Below are 26,193 nucleotides of genomic sequence, written 5' to 3' on the forward strand. Positions count from 1 at the left end.
CATCGGATGCCAAATTTTATTATTGGAATTATCAAAAAATAATTAATTTTAATGGCTATGTTTCTTCAAATATCAAATTCGGACCCTTTAATTAGGGTGCCTGAATTGCACTGAAATTCAGATAGACTAGAGTGCGGAAGGATGCGAAACTCACCTCCACAAAGGAGACCAATAAACAAAGACTACTGTGTACTTTATGCTTTCATAGAATGGGCTAAGAAATTGATTCCTAATCAGACCTTTAAAGATATACAAGGGTAAAAACTATACTCAATGAAAAATTACAACCAGTAATTCAATAAGTAAATGAATTTCTGAACTACGTTAATCAAAATTTTAATGAAGGCTCGTTTCGTTGGACCGGTCCATGCTGTCTTCGACATCTCAAAATTGCCATAAAATTATAATAGCTGCTCATTTCGTTGGCCTGGTCCAAGATGTCTCGGACGTGGCAGAATTTCCGTAATAGACCTGCTTCGAGGATTCATCCCAATAAGCCTGAAAGGGAAAGACGGAAAAAGGAAATCAAGCAAAATCATTTTTTGCGTGTATTCTGCATAAATAGAGGGTTAAAATCTAGCATCTAAGTAAAGGCTTGGAAAAAGATTAATGCTACTATCCACACCCATTTTACACCGGTTGATATAGCGTGTATAGTTTTTTTCTTTTTTTTGTAAGTAACTTACATGGAGAGCCACTTAAAATAAGTTGCCAAACAGAATTCAAACATTCAATGAATTTGGTGATAACCATAATTTGCCATTCCCTGACCAAGACTTCCTCCTAATGATTCTTGGTAAAGGTGTAAGTTCCATAATTTGCCATTCTCTTGGTTGCACTTCCACGCTGGTAAGGGGAAGGCTTGAACATACTTGTTTATCGAGTCGTGATTCACTGCACGCGGCGTGCGTAGCACGCCCGTGCAGCAAAATTTTTTTTAAAAAAAAAAAAAAAAAAAAAAAAAAAAAATTTGGCACGCCGCGTGCTCTTTATCATTACACCTTGTTTATCACTCCACCTTAAGGTGTGTAGTAACCTTGGGATTCGTAGCAATTTAGAAAACTGATTTCATTACTCTCAGAATAAAGAATCAATTTGCACATAACATATGAACACAACTATCATATATACCTGCCATCCTGATGGAAGATCTCTTGAGAGTTCTATCAAATCAGGCTGCTGGTTTCCATCACTATGTGCCTCTGGAGGAGTCTTTGCAGCTTCATTGGCTAATTTAGCTCTCCTGCGCTTAACCCGCTCACGCCTGTATAAAAAGCAAATACCACAACACATGAAAGTCAAAGTAAGATAAAATCAATAATAAATTAGATGTGCATGCATCTCCGCGTAGAGAGCATCCAAACTCGAAGTCCATAGTGGATGGAAAAATAATTTGATAGCCATGGAAAGGCAAAAAAGGCAAATAATAGATGTAGAATATTCATGAAATTCAATTGAACTAACGAAGTAATAATATTATCTCCGGTGTTGCACATTCACCTAACAATTTCATGAAATGGAAGATTGTAAAAATGGATTTTAGGACCCATACCAATCCCCGCCCAGAGGCTGAAAATTAGCATTGTCTTTGGCCTCTCCACTGGCAATTTGCCGTGCACGCCATTCCTGCAATCAGAGGAACTAGTAAAGAACAAGTAACAGCAAAAATTACAGTAATTCATTGATATATGTTCCATGTGCAGACCTCTATTTCCCTTTGTCGCTTCCTCTCTAAGATCTCATAAGCATCTTCAGGTTCTTTCTCATCTTCTAGCAACTCCTCTTTCGCTGCCTTCCACTGATACAATAAATAAATCAATGATAAAAGGTCCAAAAAAAGTAGCAAAAAAGGGAGCGCAGGGGGGAAGCACTTGTACTGATGCAGCTTCTTAAACATACCTTATCCACCAAACTGGAGACTTTTTTATTAGACCTCAAGGATGGGGCAACTGCAGTTGTACGTTTTTTACTGCGCAAAACTGATAAAGAGAAAAATAAGTCCGAGTAATTTTATAGATGCATATTGAACCACACAAAGACGTGTTTAGCATGCAGTTACTTCACATCAAGAAAGGCACCGAGTAACTAAAAGAACTTGCTACCACAGACAGGGAGAGGGGGGGATAAGTGAGAAAAACTGAAATTAAGGTTAAAAACTTTTCATTAATGCATCATACATGGGATGTGTGTGGTCCAACAGAAAACTTCAAATATGGCATGACTTACTCCCAAAAACTAGTAGAAAAAGATAATTTCACAAGTAAATAAACACAAGGTATTAAAGCTATATATTCCACATCCAGGCCACGGCCTTGGATACCTGCCAGTACACCATCAACATAGATACAGCATCCATCAATAGTCTCGGTAGAAACATCACTAACTCGCAAAAAGAATTGAAATGATACAATCCAATGAGAGTTCCTCACAAATACTAAATCTCCCCTAAACCAGTAATCATACTTTATCATGAATATAGTAAATTAATAGATTCCTGTCTCCCTAAATTCTTTCCATTTGAGAACCACATAGGTATCCAAACAAATTGCAGTTATAAATGTATGGTAATCAGCCAGGGCCTTATACAACAGCCCTAAGCTTACAACCAAGTTTGAGGCAAGATCTCATGAAAAGCAGGACACGTAATGACCTAGGAGCTCAATAAACTTACCCTTGGATTGAACCTTGGTACCCATTGATGTGGCAGCAACAGCTGCAGCAGCAACAGGATCAGTTGGTGGCACAGAAAAACTCTCTTTCCCTGAAATGGTTGCAGGAGCTTGAATAGAAGCTGAGGTAGAAGGAACCTCTATAGATGCCTTATCACCCCCAACAGCAGAAATATTGACATTCACATTTAGTGATGAATTATGGCCCACTCCCACAAAGGGGTCGACGGATGCAACTTGTTCAGCAGGAAGGCTGTCATAGCTAACAGAAGCCGACTCGCTCAGAAACCCAGAAGACTCGACACCACTAACCACAGGTACAGAGGGGATTGTTCCAGCTTGAAGCTCATAATAAGCAACAGGCTGAATAGGGTTAACTATGACAGTGGCAGTCTGAGTATATGTATTAGGATCCGTGCCATAATAAATTGGTGCATGGGGCACAGCAAATTGAGATCCTTCAGCATGTCCATACAAATCACTGCTTGGGACTTGAGCAACTGAAGGTACATGATATTCAAAACTAGAAGCCGGATATGATAAATTGTATTGCCCAGTGTAAGAAAGAGGTTGCTCTGTCTCTGTGTAGGAAGGAGGAGGATATGAGGGTTCAGGTGGTTCATCAGGTGGGGGAGGAGGAATATGTTCATTATCAGGCGGGGGTGGGGGAATCCATTCCTCATCTGGAGGAGGGGGCACAGTAAACCCATCCTCTGACACCAAAGACGGATAATCTGTAGGTAGATTCGGCTGAATTGGATGCTCTAATGGAGGAAAATCACTAGGGTTCAATGCAACCAATGTACTTGTGTCGCCTGAAGAAGTTGTATCTTCAACTTCCATGTCCACGTCCATGTCAACATCTTCTGCAGCATTAAACTTATGCTCATGAGTTGATTCATCACCCAATTCAGCCCCACTGACTTGTTCACCAACTCCAGCACCACTTCTTAAAACTCTAGTAGGTGAACTTAATGAAGAACCATGTTCAGCATTTACAAGAGGTTCCTTGTTGTGTGAAACTTTCTGGACTACCGTTGATGTGTAAACATAAGTAGGAACATCAGGATTTTCAGAAGTAGAAAGAACACCTTTAGTTTCTGTTCCATTTGCTTCAGGCTCATGGCCCATGCTTTCCTGCAATTTGCCCTTTCCACTGAAGGCAGAAACATTAGTTGCCTCAACTTCATCTATATGTGCAGATTTAGCAATCTTGGAAACTTCATCATTAATCACACTTTCAAGCCGTTTCAGCTGCTTTTCAGAATGTACCCAAAAAGGAAGCAAAGATGTGCCATAGGATGAAAGTGACTTTAAATCAGAAAGTCTAATCTCGATTTCCAAAATATACTTTGAGATCGTGTCATGACCTTGTAGGTGATTGTCAGACCTGAAACACACACTTCAGTTATTAGAAGGGAAAATATATATATATATATAGGAATTTTAGAATCTTCTCTCTTTTTTAGAAAAAAAATAAAAATTTCTGACTATCTAATAAATTAGAAGTAAATGCTAAGAGCAAATAAAGGAGAAAAGCAAAAGCACAGATGCCTTACCCGTTAAGTGACTTCAGTCTCTGTAACAAACACTCACTCTGTTGCACAAGATGAGAAGAAAGAGCAACCCCGGAGTCATGTCCTTCAGTAGCTACCATATCATGCATATGCTTCTCAGAACCAGCTCTTAATTCTCTTGAGTTGACATCAGTGCCCCAATTTGAATCTTTCCAAGCCTCATTCTTGTATGCTTCACTGCAATCATCCATCTGGTACCCATGTCCATAAACTTCTATTCCCTGAGGAATCATATTGGCACCCATGGTCCCTTCAAGTGGGTGAGCAGCTGAAGAACCACCTAATATTGCACCTGAAATGATGCTGGGCTCATCCATACCCACAGGAGCAATCTCTGTTTTTTCAATAACAGTAGGGATTGTCTGACCATTGGTTAATCCAGTTGCCTGAACTAAAACATCAGGTTCTTCCCATGAAGTCTCCCCAGTTTCAATATTCCAGTAATAATAACGGTTACTCTCCTCATGCATTACTATCTTCCAGCCTAAAGTAACATCACCAATAACTTGTACATCAGATGTTACAGAAATGGAGTTTTGTTCTGTCAAATCCACTTCCTTTTGTAAATCACCCGATATGGTAGGAGCACTGTCTTTTTCATCACTTCCCTCCAGATTCTGGGAAACATCAGGTGGAATAGACTCCTGCTCCCTTTCCTGTTCGGAAAGGTCTTCACCAACATTGACCTCCAGATCTTTATAATCTTCATCAGGCAAATGCTTAACCTGATAAAAAGAAGAACACACTTCTTAGCATTCCAAGTAAAATAAATTACAATGACAGCATGGGATTTGTTATTTAAACAAAACACATAAATCTAGTGCATAGCTTCTCTTAAATTAAGAGATTCAACTCATTAATTAATGGATATACTAAGCTTCTCTTAAACAGATTTAAGAAATGGATATACTAAGACTCTCATAAGTGCTTCAATTGATACATGTGATCACATGAACATAGGGCCCGTTTGGGAGTGCGATTTCAATAAGTGGGATTTTAAAAATTGCGTTTTTAAAATCGCACAGGCGTTTGGTAAAACATACTAAAAAGTACTTTTTTTGTCAATTGAGTGTTTGGATAACATTAGCATATAATTGCGGTTTCATGACCAAATTACCAATAAGGATGAACAATACAGGAAAAAAAAAAAAAAAAAAAAGGTTTTAAATATATTTTAGGTGGGTATTTTTGGTATTTTTTTCATTCCCGTTCTAAAAAAGGTTACTATGCGCCAAATATCTTTTTAATAGAAATCGTGATTTTGTTTTAAATTCGCACTTTTTCAAATAAGCACCCTCTAATCAGCTTATGGAAATCGCAGATTTTTTTGCGATTTTAAAATTTGCGTTTTTAAAATCGCAATCCCAAACACCATAAAGTTGCGATTTAGTTTAAAATCGCAGATTATTTTTTTTAAAACGCACTCCCAAACGCACCCATAATCTCCAATAATCATGATGCTAATCGGATTTTCACATATGGCAAAACTTCATGGCAATTAAGCAGTGGATAATCTTCAATAATCACAATTTATAATAGAGATTAGTAACGCTTTTTAAACAGATTATATCAATGAATATACTAAGACTCTCATAAGTGCTACAATTGGTACATGTGATCACATGACCATAATCTCCAATAATCAGGACGCTAATAGGACTTTCACATATGGAAAAACTTCATATGTGTGTTTTGTGTGTGTGTGTGTGTGTGTGTGTGTAAAGCATATTAGAATATTAAATGAGTAAAGCCTAATAAGCAGTTATGTTCAAAGCGAGCATGCTAAAAGGCTTGCCCTTGACTCATGGGAAGAACCAAACAGTAGATCCCTCACAGCCTGAGTGAACAAAGGTAGAAAAGAGTCCATTAATTACCTCATCCTTAGGTGAGGAACTTTCCAGAGTGGCATGATTATGTTCTTTATTTGATTCCTCGTCCAATTCATCATCACTATACTGCCCAAGCAATAGCAGAGGATTCTGTGGTTGCTGACCTGAAGACAAAATATTAGCATGTCAGATACAACCAATATCATTAATTATCTAATTATTATAACCAATATATCTGAATCCAAACAAACATATTCCCAGGAAATTCAAGTAATATTGAAGTGATTGCTGTCAATATCGGAAAAACAAAAGGTTGTGTAAAAAATGCAATAAATCGAAATTCAACATGAGCAGCTATCGTCACAGCCACCTGTTACACATTGGATAAAACTGTCAGTGGTACGTAAAGCAAATAAAGCCAGAAACATACGAACCGATAGAAAAAAAATTCTGTCGAAACCTCCAAAATGCTTTGATGCTGCCAAAAAGGGCATAATCGATTAGGAGTCATTCATAATATCACTGTGGCCGGGCCCAACCTGATCTGAGATGAATGCTCCCAAGACCACAGCCACCCTACAGTCTGAAAACAATTTCTTGGGCCAAACAACATAACAAGTCTTGTACATATAGTTCCATATTTCCACCAAAACAATGTTGAGCACTCAATTCCTTTCTACATAGTCCTTTTGAAGAAAACCGACGGAACCCACCTGAAGAAGTTGGTGAATTGGGTAACCCGTCACGATTGTTCGTATCTTTATCACCTCCGTCTTCATCATGTTCAGTGGATCCACCCAAATCTCCTAAGGAAGTCCACAAAGATTGCAAAAAATTATAACCACAATCTACTTTAACTGGACACAAACCAGTGATTTCCCACAAGTACGAAAGCATACAAATCATCAAGCTGACAAGAACCGATATTTAATACAACAACTCCACATCATAACCAACCACAATTATCAATTGTTAATCAAGTTCACAACACTAGTCTGATGCATAGTTATTTCAACACCTATTCATATCTAGCTCTTATCAGTCTTCAATTCGCTTATAGGTAATATATCAAACTTACAACTGAACCAAAGATTTTCCGCAAGGAATCTGATCAATTACTAATAAATGAAGCCCTATTTTCCTGAAAACCCCAATGATAGCCACACACACACAAAAAAAAAAAGGTGCTTCCTCACTCAGCTAAATAAAAAACTAGCTCTTCATCGAAGAAAAACTCCAAACCCTAAAACAAGAAAGCAAACAGATATAAGCTTCACAATAAACATACACGAATTTGAACAGAAAAACAAAACCACAAACACTGAAAATCCAAACAAATCCTATAAAACTAAAAGACGAATAGCATCATAAATGTATGTGTGTATATACCAGAGGGTTCCGCGAAGAGATCGAGCTTGACACGGCGACCGGCGTTGCTCTGAGCGGCGAGGCGGCGCTCTTTTCTCTTCCCCATCCAATTTCACCGATTTCGGCTGTGTTTGAGAGCGCGATTCCGATACGATAACGATGATTTCGTTTCGACGTTTCGTTCTCTGATTTCGAACCTCCAGAAATTATATTCCGCGGCGCACGTTTAGGATTTGGGCCAAACGCTTGCCGTCTCATTAGGCCCACAAAGCTCCACACTATGTGGGGCCCTTGGTCTGTCGCTTGGGCGTTGTTAGTTTGCCCTTGAAATTGGATTTGACCACGGGCTGGACTTAGGTCTTATATCTCCTAATAATGCTAGGTACCATATTTTTATCCACCTAAAACTGATCTAACTTTTAACGGTAATGATAAAGGGCACGCTGGCGAACATAAACAGTTCATGCACGCCAGCTAAAATTTTTTTTTTTAATAAAATATGATATATATATATATATATATTTGGCTGGTTCATGCACGCCAGCGTGCCTAAATCATTACTCAACTTTTAAAATTACAATTTGGTCAAAATTCAAGTATGATTCATCTAAAATTTAATGGTGATTTTAAAAGCTACATCAGCTTCAAGAGAATTTTAGGAAAATAAAAAGATGATATCTAGCATTACTCTATGTCTCCAATTTTTAGAAAGGCTCAATTTAAAGTTTTCAATTTCTCTAACTCAATTTAATTTATTAAGCGGAGATTTATTTTTAATTTTAGATAAGATAAGTCTCTCATTGTTCTTAAAATTTAAAACGTTTTAGATTTTATCTTCTAAATACCTAGCAGCATACACAGATAAATACAATAAAATAAAATTTTGACAATGAAATATATTCTCTCAAATTCACTTTAAAACGGAAATGATCACATTTCCTAACTGGTTATGTCAAATTTACTGAAGCCACTAACCATGGCGAAATTTTTTAGCTCTCAACCTCTCAGGCTTGCACACATGGGTCCTGACGGAGATATAATTTTAGTTATAAGGGAACTTAAATCTTAGATTTTAAGAGAACTTAATTTTTTTAACTTTTAAGGAAACTTAAAACTCTTTTTCAAATACAAGGTTTGAGATTAATTTTGTGATTTTTTCTTTATTAATTCATGAGAGAATGCTAGGTGTTCTCCTGGTATTCTTCTCGTGTCCTCCTGACACCAAGCATTTCCCTAATTCATCACCCTTTAAATATTGAACTAAACGAGTACATGAATCAAAATAGAAGACTTTAAGATAAATTTTGACTCTAACATAAAGATAAACTCATAATCTTATTATGAGATAAACTATAAACTCGTACTTCTAATAAACTAAGGCAATAAAGACTTATTGTCATAAAACACTGCACCATAGTGCTGCATACTCAAACTCTTAATTAAAATACATAGATAATTGTCAACATGACATGTATATTATCATTATATGTAACAGGTCCCTTGGCTTGCAGGGGAAGAGCTTGATGTAGATGGGAAATGAGAAATGCCGAGGTGGCATTGGGCCATTGGCAAAATGGATGGTGGACATCCCATTCATTTCCAAGCCTAGCTTTTGTCATCCTTCATAGAAAGTGAAATATGGTCCCGAAAGCCAAACAAGGATGAATGAGAAGTGGTTTTCAGAAAAAGATGCCTCTTCTTAGAATTTGATTAAAGATAAGAATATTTATTAACAATCCACATATTTCTGAAACCATCGCATTCTAATTTAGGTTTGTTGAGTTAGGGGATGAAGCATAATTATCCAAGTCCAAGTCTACTTTGATCCAAGTTAATTTAAATAGAGAATATTTAGAGTAGAGGCTGCGTGTTCTATTCAAATAGAGAATATTTAGAGTCCATGTTTGAGTCCAATGCTATTGCATGCATATAATTAATCTCAAACATTGTGTTTGAAAAATGGTTTAGGTTTTCTCAAAATCTAAAAAAAGTTTAAGTTCTATTAGAATCTATGGTCTAAGTCCTATCATAACCTAAAATTTATCAAAATAGGTAGGAAGAAAAAGCCTGATCTAGCTTCTTTTCTAGTTGAAAGGCGCGTTAGAAGATCGGCTATATATTCACGTAACATATTAACATACACACTATTTTTAAGGAAAAAATTTCACAAAACCCTCTGAACTTTCAAGCGTTTTGACATAACCTTCAAAAATTTAAAAACTCTCACGTTCACCAATTGAACTTCTAATTTAATGTAATCTCTCCCTTGGGTTTTAAAACAAACAGTAGAAAGGATAAAATGACCTTTTTACCCCCTTAAATTTTTTATAAAATTTCAAATTTATTCAATTTTTGTTTAGAAAACGAAAATTGGAAGGCATATTGATATTTTTCATAGCCTCCGTTCGAATTTAGAGTGATAGATTGAATCAAATTAAAAGTTTGATGGATGAAATTAAGAGTTTTAAACTTTGAGAAAGTCTTTTCAAAATGCGAGAAAATTCAGAAGTCCTTTGTTAGTTGTTCTCTTGTTTTATCTAAAAAAAAACAAAGTGGAAGCCAGTTTTTGGATTCCTGAAACGGCATCATTTAACTTTCGTGTGGCAAAGTGATTGTTTTCCTATCAACATCTTTATGTCACGTGGCGACAAATTAGTATGCTTTTTTAATTATATATTTTTAATTTTGGTACCGCTGTCAATAAACAGTATATATATCCAGCTTGAATTCTCAAATCCACTTTCTCTTCAATAACATTCGTCACCTGGGCTCTTGGATTTGATAGAAGCACCGTGAGGTGCACAGTGAGGGTATCAAAATCCATCAACTCGTCGCAGAGCTCTCCCTTCTCTCTTCGTGAACAGAGGTGAGCGCTTGTTCTCTTCTATGCTCAACCGTTTGGCTGCCGAGAAACGGTGAGGAAAAACGAAAGCAACTTTCGTTAACATTTGTTTCTTTCTGTTTTAGTTCGCTTAAATCGTCGGAAAAAAAATTTAGATGCTTGAGTTAATGAATTGGAGTTAAAGTTATGTTTTTGTTTTTGTTTTTTTTTTTTTTTTTGCTGCTTGTGGAAATGAATGATCGGATCTCGGATCGGATCATATAGATGTGCTTTTTTTGGTATCTGGACCGGTATGGATGATTGTAGGAGTTGAATAGTAGTGGATTCTTAATATGTGGTAATCGTATTGTTCATATTTTTGTTAATCTGTGGTATCAGTGGAATTCACGCCGTAATTACGCCTAAAATTTCAATAATTAAATCTAGCTAATGCGTTCTTGGGCATACAATGCCATAATTCTAGGTTCTAGTGGAGTAAATAAAGAAAAAATGTGGGCTTTTTTCGTTGTTTTAGTTGAATCCATGTCGTTAGTAGATCAGTTTTTGCATACGTGAATGTAATTGTGTGATTCCATTCTGGGTTGGAGTAATAATGAAAAAAATTATGGGTTTTGAACTGTAGATGAGAGGGAAAATGTTGCTAAACATTATGGCGTGGAAGAGATTTTGAGTTTAGGAAAGATTGCTATAAAGTGGCTTATTTTTGTCTTATAGGTTGTCTAACACAATGCTAGCAACATTTGGATTTGGACACATAGACAATGGTGCAAGCTAGGGTCTAGGTTCAAACGGAAGACCCTGGTAATTGTTTAAGGTAGGCGAAAGGCTAAAGCCTTGCTTTATGGGGATTCTGTAATGCTTAGGCCACTTGTGGTACAAGGAGCTTTTTAAGTTGTACGAGAGAAAAATCTGTCTTTGTGATGAATTTCAAAGCTATCCCAACTTTTGTTGTGCCTGTTTCCAATGCACTTGAGTAGCTGCTGAGGATTGATACATAACTTTGGGTCACTTAGAAGGATAGATTGATATCTCCTTCTAATCTCTATAATGCAAGCTCTCTGACTGTATTTTATGAATTATAATTCTAGAAAATTAAACTTTTGTTCCTGCTATATTTGGATAATTTTAATTAAATTTAAACGCAGTGAATTACATTCTATAATTAAACTGTCACATTGTACATTAATAGATATGTCCATGTCCTGACTGAAATATGAGGCACTTTGTCCTGCTGTTCTGCAGCTATTGGAAGTTATATGTTTCATGTATGATTGAGGATATCTCGCTGTCTCAGATGGCATTGAACATTTTACTTTCATTCCTGGAAACAGATCTCCTCTGGGTCAGTTTTTCTACAACTTTTGGCATTTGGACTAGGGATAGCAGAAGCTGGAAATGGTTAAAAGGTCGATTCTGGTCTTTGCCTGCATATGGATCCCTTCTTGAATAGAGTGACCTAAATAAAATGTCTAACCATTTTTTCTGTTGAAGCAGGTATGGAGTGTTTTGATTTGCAGAAAATATCATGTTGCAGTGCATAGAGGGGTTTAAGCGTTTAGGTGCTTCCATAGTTCGGTGTTGTGATCTTGATTTATATAAACAATCACGAGGCCTCGAAGATCCAGAACTTCTTGCAAGGGAGACAGTGTGTATGCTATCAACCCGTTGTTTGTTTTTCATGACATTAATTATCTGTAATATGTATTTCAGCTAATGGATGTGTACAATAACTGATGAGTACTTATCTTTGTAATTAATGCCATGTAGTTGAGAATGGCCCTTGTATGATTCAGTATTGTTTAACTTTGTGCTTTCAGTTTGTAGAACTAAATAAAATAGATATAGAATCTTATGTACTTATAATGTCTTTAATTAACTATGCCTTCTCCTCTTCTTAAAAGAACTATAAAACCATTCTACTGAAGATTATTGTCATCTGTCTTACTTGGATGCAGTCAGTGTAAGTGAAATAGAGGCACTTTATGAGCTCTTTAAGAAGATCAGCAGCGCCGTGATTGATGATGGGCTGATTAACAAGGTTTGTATGTGTTTTGTACAGGCCATTGGACAACTTATGCTCTAGGCATATATTTGTTTACATATTTGGAGGGGACATGCGTTTGTGGTATTGTTCCTTAATGTGAAATTGATAATCCCTCCTTTTCCATATTCACTTTATAGCTTGTCTGATATTTTGTGTCATATACCTTGTTGCAGGAGGAGTTTCAATTGGCGTTATTCAAAACAAACAAGAAAGAGAGCTTGTTTGCCGATAGAGTAACCTCCTTTTTCTTTGTTCTTTTGTCTTCCTTAACGAACTAGTTTACTGTTGCGTCTATTAAAGCCTACTTTCAAGTGTTTAAGCCATTCGTTATGTAAACACTCGGCTGTTGTCCATGTATTATTGCAGGTGTTTGACTTGTTTGATACAAAGCACAATGGAATACTAGGTTTTGAAGAGTTTGCTCGTGCTCTCTCCGTTTTCCATCCAAATGCCCCTATTGATGACAAGATTGAGTGTATGTGATTTGTAATTTGGTAGTGTTCATTGTGAATTTTCCCTCCCATCTCTTGAGTAGATGAATTGGCATAACCCTGACATGAATGGATTTCATAGTAGAGTAAATTTTAAGATCATTTCCAGATTTTTAAATTATTCTACTGCCTAGTTCCTTTATGTTAATTCCACAATGTCTTCTTCCAGTTTCTTTTCAGCTATACGATCTCAAGCAGCAAGGTTTCATTGAGAGACAGGAGGTAATATTGTCCTTAAAAGAGTAATTTTTGTGAAGTCTAGATTTGATTACTCAAATTTTTTATGTTCTTTCTAGGTGAAGCAAATGGTAGTGGCTACACTTGCTGAATCTGGGATGAATCTTTCGGATGATGTTATAGAAAGTATTATTGACAAGGTGCTCACTCAACTTTATTAATTACCTTAATGTTGTGCTATAACGCTCATTATCATTGTCGCTTGTCACATTGGGGAGATCCATGGCCTGCCTTTGTTCATTGCAACAATATGTGCACATTGTTAAAGTATTACTCTTCTGAACTTTGGAGCTTATTTTTCAGACCTTTGAGGAAGCTGATACAAAACATGACGGAAAGATTGACAAGGAAGAGTGGAGAAGCCTTGTTTTGCGGCATCCATCCCTTCTGAAGAACATGACCCTTCAATACCTGAAGTAAGTTCTGAATATAGTGTCTGCCTTTTCTTCTCTACTATTATAGAATTGTTAGTACAAATTTGTTACATGACTCCTACTGGTCTTTGTCATTATGTCTGTGCACTCAAAACATAACTAACCCTAGGTCGGACATTTGGAAATCTTTTCTTGGGTCACCTCATGTATGCAAACTAAGGATCCTCTCCATTTCATCATTTCATGGTAAGAATTTAATATTGTTGTATTTAATGGTGTAAATGATGCCACGTGATAAATAAATAATGTTGGCACGCCATCTAAAAAATTTAAATGATGTGGTATTATTTACACCATTAGATTCAACAACATTAAATCCTAACCATGAAATGTCTCCTCTCCATTTCAAGTTCTATTTCACTTGAAATGGAGAGGATCCTTGCCGGTGATTCTGTTGCAAACATAAATACTTATAAATGATGAACTCCGAACTTATGATGGATCGATGTGATTGTAGTTTTGAATCTACAAATTGATGCCATCTATCTGTTTCTGATTATCTGTGTTGCCTTGCCCAACTTAAACTATGTGAATGAGTTGCCAGAAGTTACCTTGTCTTTAACATTATTAGTCACTCATATTTATCTATGCATGCCAAATTTCTGAGTACCATTTATTTCATTTCTTTGAACAGGGACATCACCACAACATTCCCAAGCTTTGTGTTCCATTCACAAGTGGATGATACCTAAATTCATGATTTGCACAGAGACCAGTAAGACTTTGTTAATCATGGTTGGTTTGTTTGTAGACACTATGGCCCTCCCGGAGAGAGTTTTTATATCATTATGGTTTTCGTTGTTTCTTTGGGGAGTTTTGGTTGTGTGTATTCAATGACAGGATTTTCACTTCCTTGGCATTATAATGTGGGCTTCTATCTTGCGACTTGATACGGCTTACGTCCGGATAGAAATTTACTACAAACTGGTTTGTAGCTAATTCATACAAACTCATCTAATAAGTTGACATGTGCCCCACAACTATTAAAAAAACATGTGAGAAGCACATGTTAAAGGACATATGTCAATTTATTAAATGAGTTTGTAGCAAATTTTTGTCCCTTACTACCTGTTTAGATTTTATATTACTTCATTCTAGTAAAAATGACATCACTGAAGGCTGGTGGAAAGCAAAATGATGAAGTATGACTGCTATTTGTTCCTCAACTTAAAGATACCTCAAGATTTTTTCACTGCACTGCTCCCTTCTCTTCTTATTCTCAACCAAAATTTCTTCCATTCTGCTCTCTCCGAAAGGAAACACAGCTTCAAGGCAACTCCAGCACCCCGAAAGGCCCCAACTCTATTGTGCCATGTACAGCAAGCATTACTTGTGATGATCGCCGTGATTAAGCGCAGATTGGGGCATCTTTTCATAACTTTCTCGGCGGTGGACTTAGAGCGGTAGCCACTCACACCAACTGATCCTGTGAAGTATCAGCCACTCACACCGACTATGAGGTACTCCACGGTCTCAAGCATCTTTCTGGTTTGGTGGGTGTGTGAACAAACTAACTAGGTTGAAGGCTGGAGAGTGGAGACTATGATAAAAAACCAAGTACGTGATGGGCTTGTTCTACAGTTTGCAGTGGTAGGGTCTCAAGCATTTTTGTATTTACTTTGTTCCCATCTATGTGTGATTCTAAAATAGAAAGATCCCACCTCTCCCGCTTTGATTAAAAAAAAAGAAAGAGCTAGAGAGAGAATTTGATGGACTGATTAATATTAGAGAACAGAGGGGAAGGAGGGTTTGCAGGACTGGTTAAGAGCTAGCGAAAAAGAAGGGATTTTTATGGGGTTTTATATAATAATGTTGATGGGCGGAGATTAATCAATTAGTGATTGATTGAGATGAGAGAAAAGCGGTGGTGGAGTTGCCATGAAGCTCTGCATTTGGTTTGAGAATTGTTTAATCGCTTGCCCCCAGCTCTCTGCGATGTTGTTTTTATGTAAATGAAGAGATATAAAGTTAATTTTTTTTTTATAGTTGATCTCAATTTATATTTTGTACATATACATAAACAAGGAGAAAATCCATGTGTTATGATAGTTGGTTCTGAGAAAGATTCTTAAACATGAATCTTGGGATTAATACTGTAGTATTGTTGTTTGACATGGAAGCCCCCTCCGCGTGAGTTCTGCAGCCTTGACTAATTGTCCCTAATAAGGTAAAGAGATAAACCATCTAGGCTCCTTTCCCGTTGCTTTGCCATATGCCAAAACCAGAATGGAAGATATTCTGGCTGTCAAAAGCAAAATCCATTCCATCGTATTTCTAAACGGAAGGAAGGAATAGATTCCAACGCAGCACCTAAACTACCCCATTCGGACTCTGCCTAGGCTACGCCTTCGGGTACAAGCGACAAATATTTTCCGTGATTCTCCAGCGGGCATGATTCCTAGAGTGGAGGACAAGCAAACAGAACGAACAACTTTCAATTTTTTGCATATAGATTCTAGAAACTTAAATTCAGGCAGGCTCATGATTAAAGAGTCCATGCGATACCCGTGTAGAACTCATGCTGCCAGGTATTGAGGTCTCGGATGAAGCCACGATTCTCCTTAAAGCCACGTATAAATAGCTACTACTTCCCAATTCCAAACAGAATTGAGTCCTAATAATGGTTAGGATAGATAGGATCAGACAACCAAAAAAGAAACTAGGCATTAATAACTAACATCATGGAAAACTGTGAAATTCCCAAACACAAGATAATCCAGAAGGATTTGCAAAAATTGTTCAGATAAAGAAAATATATGTAAAAACGCTAATAAGATTAAGATAAAAAGAGAAACTAATCGGGTAAAAGGGGTTTGGTTAATTTAATCGACTTCCTCCATCTTGCTGCCTTCAGCATCAGCTTCAGCTTCCTCCAATGGGGGCATGTCCGCATCGCCATCACCAGCTTCCTCATCGATGCTCAAACCAAGCTTCAGCATCCTGTGGATCCTGTTGCCAAAGGTGTTGGGCTCGTCCAGGCTGAAGCCAGAGGTGAGAAGAGCAGTCTCGAAGAGCAAGAGAACCAGGTCCTTCACAGATTTGTCGTTCTTGTCAGCATCGGCCCTCTTCCTGAGCTCCTCCATAATGGGGTTCTCAGGGTTGATCTCCATAGTCTTCTTGCTGGACATGTACCCAGCCATGCTGCTGTCCCTCAAGGCTTGGGCCTTCATGATTCTCTCCATGTTTGCTGTCCACCCATACTCACCAGTCACCAAACAGCAGGGAGAATCAACTACGCGATCAGACACAACGACCTTCTCAACCTTGTCACCCAACACATCCTTGATCACCTTGCAGAGTCCCTCAAACTTCTCCTTCAGTTCTTCACTCTTTTTCTTCTCGTCCTCACTCTCATCAAGCTTGAGGCCTTCCTTGGTGGCTGAGACAAGTTTCTTGCCTTCGAATTCCTTGAGCTGACCAACAGCATACTCATCAATGGCATCCACCATGAAGAGAACCTCAATGCCCTTCTTTTTCAGCTTCTCAAGGAATGGGGAGTTCTCTACAGCCTTCTTGCTTTCGCCAGTGATGTAATAGATGTCACTCTGGCTCTCCTTCATCCTGGTCACATAGTCCTTAAGACTGGTCAACTCATCACCACTCTTGGTGGAGTGGTAACGGAGTAGCTCAGCAAGCTTTGTTTTGTTCTGGGAATCCTCGTGGATACCGAGCTTGAGGTTCTTAGAGAAGGCCTCGTAGAACTTGTTGTAGTCTTCCTTGTTCTCAGCGATCTCAAAGAACATGTCAAGGCATTTCTTGACCAAGTTTTTGCGGATGACCTTGAGGATTTTGTTCTGCTGAAGCATCTCTCTTGAAATGTTTAGGGGAAGGTCCTCAGAATCCACAATACCCTTAACAAATCCAAGGTATTCAGGGATCAGCTCCTCACAGTTGTCCATGATAAAGACTCTGCGAACATACAACTTAATATTGTTGGGCTTCTTCCTTGTGTCAAAGAGATCAAAAGGTGCCCTCTTAGGAACAAATAGGATAGCCTTGAACTCCAGTTGGCCCTCAACTGAGAAGTGCTTCACAGACAAGTGTTCTTCCCAATCATTAGTAAGGCTCTTGTAGAAAGCAGCATACTCTTCCTTCTGAATCTCCTCAGGCTTCCTCATCCAAATGGGCTTTTGTTTGTTCACCAAGGACCACTCATGGGACACCTCCTTGACCTTCTTCTTTTTTTTCTCTTCTTTCTCCTTCTCTTCATCGACTTCCTCAACCTTTCCTTCCTCGTCCTTCTTCTCTTCCTCATCTTCGTCATCAGAAACTTCTTTCTCTGTGGTCTTCTCAATCCAGAGAGAAATTGGGTAGCTAATAAACTCAGAGTGCTTCTTGATCAAGTCCTTGAGCCGTCGCTCCTCAAGGTACTCGAGCTGGTCTTCCTTAAGGTAGAGAGTAATCTTGGTACCCCTGCCAAGGCTCTCCCCAGGATCACGGGTAACAGTGAATGACCCACCAGCCTGGGACTCCCAGACATACTGCTCATCATCATTGTGCTTCGAGGTGACAATGACCTTCTCAGCAACAAGGTAAGCAGAATAGAAACCAACACCAAACTGTCCAATCATACTCACATCAGCCCCAGCAGCAAGGGCTTCCATGAATTCCTTGGTGCCAGACCTAGCAATTGTACCAAGATTGTTCACCAAATCTGCACATACACAAATTACAAAATAATGAGTGACACAACCATATTGTAAAAACTTCATGAAGATATTAATGACTACAAACTGCTGCTATGACTTACCAGCCTTGGTCATGCCAATACCACTGTCAATGATGGTCAGGGTGTTGTTTGCCTTGTCAGGGATAATGTGGATGAAGAGCTCAGGTTGTCCATCGAGCTTGCTCTTGTCAGTCAAGCTCTCAAATCGGATCTTGTCTAGAGCCTAAATATGGTCAGGAGTAGAAGATTCAGAATAAGGTTACGAATGCAAAAATACTCTCAGAACTGGACATCTCAGTAGAGTGCAGACTATAGAATAACATGTAGACAGTGCAGAGAGCCACAAATAGTAACACTACAATCTTGATATGTAGACAGTGCAGAGAGCCACAAATAGTAACACTACAATCTTGATATATAATTAACAACTTTCAACATAACCTACACAGTGCCACTCAAGGTATAACCACCTCACCAAGCACCTCAATCAAATGCATAGAATCCAATTGTCGTAAACGGAACTTCAGAGAAACAAAGTGATGCATGTGACCAAAACCAAGAAGGCACATTCAACACGTTACACCAGCAACCAGAACGCATATATAAACCTAAGCACAGATCTAAACCTTGAGTTAATGATATCAAAACGATCCTACTGTATATAATTCTTAAAATCACGATTCCAGTCGATAATTATCAAAATCACTCCAAACAAAATTACAGCAGATGCTTGAATATACGAGACTACGACAGAGCAATATCACTAAACCCTAGACTACGTCAGAGCAATATCACTAAACCGTTCTACGGTAAAAAAAATCTTAACAAATTTCCAAGAACCTCCACTGATACAAAAACGAACATAACACGCAAATAATTGAATTGCAAAACAGAACAATGCACCAAATAATAATCCCTCAACTTTTCTTCTATAATTTTCCAAATATCAGCTCAGCAAAGAACAAATTCGAAAAGTTCCAAAATCTTTCGAACGGAGTGGATCCAGACTACCCAAAGAGCACATAAACAAATTCGAAAACAGCAATAATTTAACAGCATGTCCACAATCTACGCATTTAAAGTACCAAAATAGCCAACGACAACAGAGAACACGTTGTACAGATCAAGAAAAATATACGAAACGAAAAGATGAACTTGTAAATCAAGAACTGAGACCTAAACCGCGAATATCAACAAGATCAGAGAATCCGTAGCACTAAATCGAAACTAAACGATACAAGTCGACATTCAACCAAAAAGATCAAAAACATTTCGAACGAGAAACAGATCACGGAGCTAGAGAAAAATACATACATCAGAGGCGTTGCTGATGAGCTCACGAAGGAAGATCTCCTTGTTGCTGTAGAAGGTGTTGATGATGAGACTCAACAACTGGTTGATCTCAGCCTGGAAGGCAAACGTCTCAGTCTCCGCCATCTCTCTCAGAAAAAACCCTAAAAATTGGTAGAATAAGAAGAAGAATAAGAAAAGCGGAGAGTCTCTGAAAAAACGAAAGGGCGAGAGAGGTAGTTGCAGGCACTAAGCGAAGCGAGGTTATATATAGAGGACTTTGCTAGGGTTTCTAGATCCTTCTATTTATTTTCTATTTTTTTAACTTTAAAGAAAATATCGGACGGTTTGCGGGTTCGTGGTGGTTTCGGAGTTTTGATTGGGTTACTGCGGGGGTTTTTTAAGTGTTTCCTTGTAATTGGGGGAGTGTTCGCATATGTGACGTTTGAAAAGTAAGAGGGGTGTTGTTTGTGTACAGGGTCACGCTGTCAGTAACCTGGGCAGGATAAGAGGCATAAATCTTTTATTTTTATTTTATTTTTTTGTAATAATTAAGATAAGAGGCATAATCCCTTTTGTAAATTGATGTAAAATCTTTCATTGCTTTTCAAAATACTCTTCAAAATTGTTTAAAAGAAAAATTAAACAGATGACTAACAACCCATCAATCATGGAACTAGGGTCTTTGATTCAAATGAACGGGAGAATATCAAGTTAGTTATAATTGATGTGTATTTTTGTCATTTCAAAAAGTAAAAAGACAAAAATATTCCTCCATTATAATTAACTAATTATTTTTCCGTTCATTTGAATTGAAAATGATCATGTTCCTCAATCATGAGCCATGGTTCAAGTGTTCAACTACCCTCTTGATACTTTCTTTTACCATATTTTTGGATGATTTTATTATCACTAAAATAAAATCCGAATTATTTTTTAATTGATTGTAAACATTTTAATGTCAAATGCTAACGGAGTATTAATTTATAACAATGTGATGATTTAATGGGGAGCCAAGTATCACATTTTTAAGTTTAGTGATTTAAGTGCCAAAATAATGATAGTTTTAGGCTGGTAATTGTATTTTTCAGATAAAAAATTACAATTAACTTTTACCAAATTTTGGGATGATTTTCTATCAAATATAATATATTTTTAAAACGAATATTATACATATGATTTAATGGTTAGGTATTAGCTTTTAATAAAACAAATGGGTTCTATTTACAGCAATAAACTAGTCGCACTGTAGAGATTAATAACAGTAATGTAATGGCTAATAGAACTTGTTGGTACAATAAATTTGCTTAATGAATGTGATTCTCTTCATTTCAAATGAAATTAATAATATTTATATTATGGTTAAAATTTAAAATTGGTACATCTAACGGTAATGGTATACATATTTTACATTATTTAAATTTTTTTAAAAAATTATTATTATTATTATTATTGTTAACGGAAATCTGAGGATTTCATTTATTAAAGATCATGAGCATAAAGCTCTTACAGAGCATAGTAAAAAGCTGTTACAGCACAAAACATAAAACACTGCAAAAATCATAGTCACATGCTATGAGGTTACAAAATCATAGATACAAACAAAAATTCTTACAAATCAGGCGCTATCTATGACTTCAATCTTCCGGTAACCTATGTATAAATACAGTTAAAGAGCAGATATGCTCCGAGCAGACTAGATCTAAGACATGGGTAACCAAATTTCATAACAAAATTTATTTGAATCGGTCATGAGAGATAACCCATCACACCTAATTATTTAGGCCATAAGAAATAACCGCTCACACATAATTATTCATCATCACTCATTTGAGCAGATCTAGAGAGAAGAACCTTTTATTCAAAACAAAAATACAAACAAACAACCAGCCAGTAGCAATAACGGCCGAGAAGGAGATGAATGGCACAACACGGTGGAAGGTGGACGAACGCATAGCGAAAAGACCAAAGTTGCTGATCTGGTCGGAAAACACCTACAAACATAAAAATAAAAAAAAAATAAAAAAAAAACATATACATTTTATTTGAAATTGAGAAATTATATTCTTTAAGCAAATTTATTGCATCAACTTTAAATATTGACAAGAAATCCTTGTCCTTTGCGGAAGGCCTAATTTAAGCATCCAAAATCTCTTTAGTCAAGTTTTCTTCTTGCGGATCCGACATCCTCAGAGCTCTGAGTAGCGAGTACCAAAGGCACCATTTGGTGTCGTGAGGGTTACATGTATCAAAAGCAAAAGTCTCAACGTGTAAAATGCCCCACACATCATCCCGGCTTGGCACAAATTCATTGGCCATCCGAAAATCAAGGAACGGTCTAGATTTGCATCTTTATGGGTCCCAGGAGTTCCACACCACACAAACGTTCATGCTTTATATACTACCCAGTCCATCTACTTATCTAACCAAGACCTTCTGAAACTACTAGCTCGCATTCTTTTGAAAATGGGAGCTCTTCCATTCCAAACCTTAGCTCACTTCCCATATGCTGCTTCCATATCTCCAAGGTATAAACTTCGCCTTCTTCTTTTTGTTATTTTTATTAGCATTCAGTAATCATAGTTGTGTTGTTGTAGTTATAGACAAATATTCAGCTATTCATGCAGTAGTGTATTGTAAAGCTATGGTATTCATACAGAACTAAAACTCAGAAGTCATTATTACCATTTTAGCTTATCAAATTTAGTGGCAGGAGAATTTTCTGTTCATTGTTCTTTTTGGAATTTCTGGTTGTAGCCTGTAGGGGTTTGAACAAAAGCCATTTGTCATTTGGGTATGCTTTGTTTTCATTTTGTTCTAAGGGAATTTTATTAGAGATCTGTAAAGATAGGGGTTAAATTTGTGGTCATTTGGCATCTGGGTGTGCTGCATATTTAGGTCTATTGTGTTGATTATGTAATTCTTGGCTCATTCTAACCATGGTACCCTCTCGTTGGTTTGAAAGGAGGTGGGAAGAATCACCAAAAAGTAAAATCGAATGTTGTTGGTTACAATTTTGACCAAATTGATAGCAGTTCTGATGAGCCTTTTATGTCATAAAACATAAACTTGAGGTTTCTGACCTTCTGCAAAAACATATGGTAGCAGATACAAGGTCATAATGTTTGATATTCACATGGTATTATGTTTTGGAATGGCCTTTATATTTCAATATCATTTAAAGAAACAATAAAATACTTTCTTCTGAGTAGCATATCTCTTAACCATGTTTTATTTTTCACTTACCAGCTGTATAGAGAATGAACAACCCAAGAATGCTTTGGCTAAAAATTTGCATGACAGATTTCCCTCACTAACTGTGAAAAGATTGCCAAGAAGGCTGCTTTTGCAGTTTATGGGGTTCAACCCCATCCTGTTATGTATTTATCCCGTTATTGCTGCACCAATGCCAGAGATGAAGGAACCTGAAGTTATTCGGTGAAATATTTTTAGTGTTCAATTTTTATTTTTTCTTTCACACACTCATAAACTTGAATTTATTCTCAAGCTTGGAAGCCAGAAGTTTGTCATGAGACTCCCTTCTTTAAAACTGTATCAGTTCTCATATGTGATTATTGTTTGGGATTTGAAGCATCCAGGACCTTCAAGCTAGCCAGTGGCGTGAGAATTCAAGGTATAAAATTAGAAAGTTCCCACATTTATTTATGCTCGAGAAAGATATTAAGTGTATTTAATATATTTTTTTTTTGGAAGAACAACTTAAATGATAGTGTCTTAACCATTAGATACAAAGACTCAGTTATAGTTTGTTAAATTACCACTTGTCCAAAAAATTTAAGTTGATGGGAGGTGAATTGATGGAAGCAAGGTTCGAATTTAGGACTTTTGCTTTAATACCATGTTAAATCACCACTTGTCCCAAAAGTTTAAACTCATAAGAAATGGTAAATTTAATCATTTAATTTATATTCTAACATGGTTTTTATGCATAAGAAGTTCAGTTTCTGTTTGTTGCAGCCATTTGACAACTCAGTATTAGTTTAGTCACTAATTTAGAGAGGCACTCACATGAGTTTGTTTTATATTGCTCCTGAAAAAAAAAAAAATGCTGTGTCCTGTTGCTTGATATATTGGCTCACATCTCCTCTGTATTATTCATGCTTCTTGAAATGGATGAACTTTTAAGAGATTTATTTACTTGAACTGTTGATAGCCATCTAATGTTTCCAAAACAGAACATTTGTATATGGAACTGATTCACTAACATCCCCATTAGATAAGAGAACACCATGCTGTCAACACGACAGGGATCTTGAACATAATTAGTGTATTTATTCCTGAATTATGCACTAACATTCTGATTTCCCATTTCTAGAGATTGTTGAAGGGGAAGGACCAGAAGCCCGTGAAGGAGATCTGGTTGAAGTTAATTATGTATGCAGGCGTACAAATGGATATTTTGTTCACAGGTAATTGTATACATTACAATGTGGTTATTTATGGAATTACTGTAGAGGATATGAGTCTTGATTTCTAAAATTAATGATCCCAAGTTAAAACATTGTAAAATTTCATGCATAGTTACATCGAATAAAAGTAGTATCAAGTTTTTTTCTTTCTTGCACTTGTACCAGTTGATCTGACCAACTTCTATGATCTCTTTTTTTGAACTGGTGCTTTTTTGTAGTACTGTGGATCAATTCAATGGAGAAAGCAGACCAATTACACTTCCTTTGGATGAGAATCAGGTTTGTTCTTGTTTCATTTAACGTGTAGAGGCATAAATATTTTGAGAAAATGGTTTATGGAGATTCTCTAGTGGTCAATTGACTAAACTGTCTCTTTCTTTTTCCTACTGAGAACTAGGACATGGTGTAGTGAATTTAGAGTGTCCTTATGGCAAAAAAGAATGTAAATGGAGAATTTTTGTACATCATTATTTATCATTTGAACAACCATTCGTGATCATCATCTTCATGCTGCCATTGCTGGAATTGATACCACTCTTCTTGTTATCGCCACCATCGTTATCGATCGCTTAACAATAGTCCAAGTGAATAATGCAATCTTCGTTAAGTGACTGCTTCAGGTGAATTATGAGATATCAGATCCTTCACCTCTATCCTACCACATTCCCTTTAATCCCCCTTCCCAAACCACCTTTTCACTCCTTGTTGGTGCTATTTCCATTCATGTTCAGTGCATGTCAATTGAAACTCCCTTATATGTACTTCACTTTTCCTATTCTTCCATAGACGCTACATTAAATAGGGGGAAAAGAAGAAGAAGAAGAAGAAGATCAACTTATTAATCCTACATGTTATAGAGGTAAAATTATAAAATCATTGATGAGATATCAAGCACATTGTTCAGAATCAGAAGAAAGTTCCAAGTATCTCCATACATTCATTTCAAATATTTATTAGAGTCACTGCTAGCATGTATCCTAATTGTTTATTTATTTACTTTTTGCAAACATGAAATCAGGTAAGTCATATAATACATAATTTGCTTCTCCTGACAGGTTATAAAGGGCTTGGAGGAGGTTCTGATTGGCATGAGGGTAGGAGGTATTGCAATGCCCACTTATCACTTGGTTTCTGACTACTTTTTTATATTTAATTTCACCCAATTTTCCTTTACACTATTCTCTTACTGTTAGTTTTAGTGGTTGATTCGGATTCGGATGGTTTCATTTTCAGGAAAAAGAAGAGCTTTGATACCTCCTTCATTGGGATATATTAATGAAAACTTGAAGCCAATTCCTGAAGAGGTTACACTTACTATACTTATCTATTTTTATTCTTTTGTTAAATATCTGAAGCTCGTTGCATTTTCATTCATAATATTACAAAGACATAAAGGAAAAGTGTTCATATTGTACATGGATTTAATGTAATGTTGTTACATATATGGCTGTTGGTTGCAGTTTGGTCCTCGACGTAGCCTTTTGTCCCATGCAAATGAGCCTTTGGTATTTGAGATCCAGCTCCTGAAAGTAATATGAGTTCTTTTAGGATACTATATATATTAATTCAATTCTTCTGTGAAGATTCAATTTTTCTTTAGCACCTTATTGTTTTATTTGGATCTTCCAAGCCGTGGAACCCATAAATATCTTGAAAGGAGAACATTTGTCATCTCAAATGGAGAGTTTAGTTGATCGTAGTTGAAGACTGTAGATCTGTATTCAAGCAATGTGCTAATTTATGTGCTAATGTGTTGAGATTAGTGTATTTCACGAAAGAGTTCAGAACCACTATTATTTTTGGCTGTCACAATCCACTAAGTGAATTTAATCGTGTGAAATTTTTATCTGAAATGGGGGGACAAAGTTCAAGCTTATGACCATATGGGAACAAATACAATATTATGGAATATGGACACTTAACTATATGAAAACTCATAGGGGACAACTCAAAGAGACACTTCACCACTTTCTACAATAGGAACACTTGTCCACTTCTTTCGAACACTCAACCCCCTCAAGCCCAAGCTAGAACTTATATATTATATAAGTCCAACTTGTAACAAATGAATTCTTATTTATACGAAAACTTTGTCAACACAAGTCTGCAGGCCAAAATACCATCCAATTGGTTAAAAAAAAGAAAAGAAAAAAGAATAGGCCAAAAACACCTAGAAACCGGTCATCAATTGAAGAAAAGTATTGAATCCGCCGATTCAAAGAGAGAGATAGCTATTTGATGAGATCAAGGTCTTCTTTGATGAGACAAAGACCGCTCCGAAGAGAGCAGGAAAATCTAAGAATACAAGAGTCA

The 26,193-nt window shown here is 36.8% G+C and overlaps 4 protein-coding genes across 5 annotated transcripts; 2 read left to right on the forward strand and 2 right to left on the reverse strand.

Annotated features, from left to right (window-relative positions):
- Positions 1-172: 172 nt before the first annotated feature.
- LOC132174927 (uncharacterized) lies at positions 173-7,653 on the reverse strand. Its single transcript, XM_059586680.1, has 10 exons — positions 7,465-7,653; positions 6,789-6,881; positions 6,121-6,239; positions 4,229-4,971; positions 2,672-4,059; positions 1,900-1,979; positions 1,706-1,798; positions 1,553-1,626; positions 1,132-1,264; positions 173-498 (listed from the first exon to the last, which is right to left on the reverse strand). The coding sequence occupies exons 1-10, from the start codon at positions 7,547-7,549 to the stop codon at positions 415-417; spliced, it is 2,892 nt and encodes a 963-aa protein (XP_059442663.1). The 5' UTR covers positions 7,550-7,653; the 3' UTR covers positions 173-414.
- A 2,524-nt stretch (positions 7,654-10,177) lies between these two features.
- On the forward strand, positions 10,178-14,379 carry LOC132173974 (calcineurin B-like protein 3). 2 transcript variants are annotated; one of them, XM_059585686.1, is made up of 10 exons: positions 10,178-10,358; positions 11,617-11,691; positions 11,780-11,934; positions 12,241-12,323; positions 12,503-12,562; positions 12,696-12,804; positions 12,990-13,042; positions 13,117-13,197; positions 13,361-13,473; positions 14,126-14,379. In XM_059585686.1, exons 3-10 carry the CDS (start codon positions 11,811-11,813, stop codon positions 14,181-14,183), a joined length of 681 nt encoding a protein of 226 aa, XP_059441669.1. In that variant the 5' UTR covers positions 10,178-10,358; positions 11,617-11,691; positions 11,780-11,810; the 3' UTR covers positions 14,184-14,379. The 2 variants fall into 2 exon arrangements, with proteins under 2 accessions (XP_059441669.1, XP_059441668.1); XM_059585685.1 differs by having other exon boundaries at positions 10,178-10,309.
- A 1,753-nt stretch (positions 14,380-16,132) lies between these two features.
- Positions 16,133-19,707, reverse strand: LOC132173973 (heat shock cognate protein 80). The gene is made up of 3 exons (XM_059585684.1): positions 19,475-19,707; positions 18,242-18,383; positions 16,133-18,145 (listed from the first exon to the last, which is right to left on the reverse strand). Exons 1-3 carry the CDS (start codon positions 19,595-19,597, stop codon positions 16,314-16,316), a joined length of 2,097 nt encoding a protein of 698 aa, XP_059441667.1. The 5' UTR covers positions 19,598-19,707; the 3' UTR covers positions 16,133-16,313.
- A 1,929-nt stretch (positions 19,708-21,636) lies between these two features.
- LOC132173968 (peptidyl-prolyl cis-trans isomerase FKBP16-1, chloroplastic) lies at positions 21,637-25,670 on the forward strand. Its single transcript, XM_059585676.1, has 8 exons — positions 21,637-21,978; positions 22,700-22,888; positions 23,050-23,084; positions 23,787-23,880; positions 24,099-24,159; positions 24,936-24,981; positions 25,114-25,184; positions 25,341-25,670. Exons 1-8 carry the CDS (start codon positions 21,917-21,919, stop codon positions 25,416-25,418), a joined length of 636 nt encoding a protein of 211 aa, XP_059441659.1. The 5' UTR covers positions 21,637-21,916; the 3' UTR covers positions 25,419-25,670.
- Positions 25,671-26,193: the final 523 nt, after the last annotated feature.

The sequence above is a fragment of the Corylus avellana genome, chromosome ca3, assembly GCF_901000735.1.
Source record: "Corylus avellana chromosome ca3, CavTom2PMs-1.0".
Taxonomy (NCBI): domain Eukaryota; kingdom Viridiplantae; phylum Streptophyta; class Magnoliopsida; order Fagales; family Betulaceae; genus Corylus; species Corylus avellana.

What these genes read in the sequence shown, in the direction of transcription:
- LOC132174927 (XM_059586680.1), bottom strand. Translation starts at nt 7,549, where the DNA reads ATGGGGAAGAGAAAAGAGCGCCGCCTCGCCGCTCAGAGCAACGCCGGT. An exon ending in TACCAAGGTTCAATCCAAGG is followed by an intron (nt 1,980 to 2,671) that starts GTAAGTTTATTG and finishes TCTCTTTATCAG; the next exon opens with TTTTGCGCAGTAAAAAACGT. An exon ending in CAGCCTCTGGGCGGGGATTG is followed by an intron (nt 1,265 to 1,552) that starts GTATGGGTCCTA and finishes CTTTTTATACAG; the next exon opens with GCGTGAGCGGGTTAAGCGCA.
- LOC132173968 (XM_059585676.1), top strand. Translation starts at nt 21,917, where the DNA reads ATGGGAGCTCTTCCATTCCAAACCTTAGCTCACTTCCCATATGCTGCT. An exon ending in GCTGCTTCCATATCTCCAAG is followed by an intron (nt 21,979 to 22,699) that starts GTATAAACTTCG and finishes TTCACTTACCAG; the next exon opens with CTGTATAGAGAATGAACAAC. An exon ending in AATGGATATTTTGTTCACAG is followed by an intron (nt 23,881 to 24,098) that starts GTAATTGTATAC and finishes GCTTTTTTGTAG; the next exon opens with TACTGTGGATCAATTCAATG.
- LOC132173973 (XM_059585684.1), bottom strand. Translation starts at nt 19,597, where the DNA reads ATGGCGGAGACTGAGACGTTTGCCTTCCAGGCTGAGATCAACCAGTTG. An exon ending in TCATCAGCAACGCCTCTGAT is followed by an intron (nt 18,384 to 19,474) that starts GTATGTATTTTT and finishes GACCATATTTAG; the next exon opens with GCTCTAGACAAGATCCGATT. An exon ending in TATTGGCATGACCAAGGCTG is followed by an intron (nt 18,146 to 18,241) that starts GTAAGTCATAGC and finishes GTGTATGTGCAG; the next exon opens with ATTTGGTGAACAATCTTGGT.
- LOC132173974 (XM_059585686.1), top strand. Translation starts at nt 11,811, where the DNA reads ATGTTGCAGTGCATAGAGGGGTTTAAGCGTTTAGGTGCTTCCATAGTT. An exon ending in ATGATGGGCTGATTAACAAG is followed by an intron (nt 12,324 to 12,502) that starts GTTTGTATGTGT and finishes ACCTTGTTGCAG; the next exon opens with GAGGAGTTTCAATTGGCGTT. An exon ending in TATTGATGACAAGATTGAGT is followed by an intron (nt 12,805 to 12,989) that starts GTATGTGATTTG and finishes GTCTTCTTCCAG; the next exon opens with TTTCTTTTCAGCTATACGAT.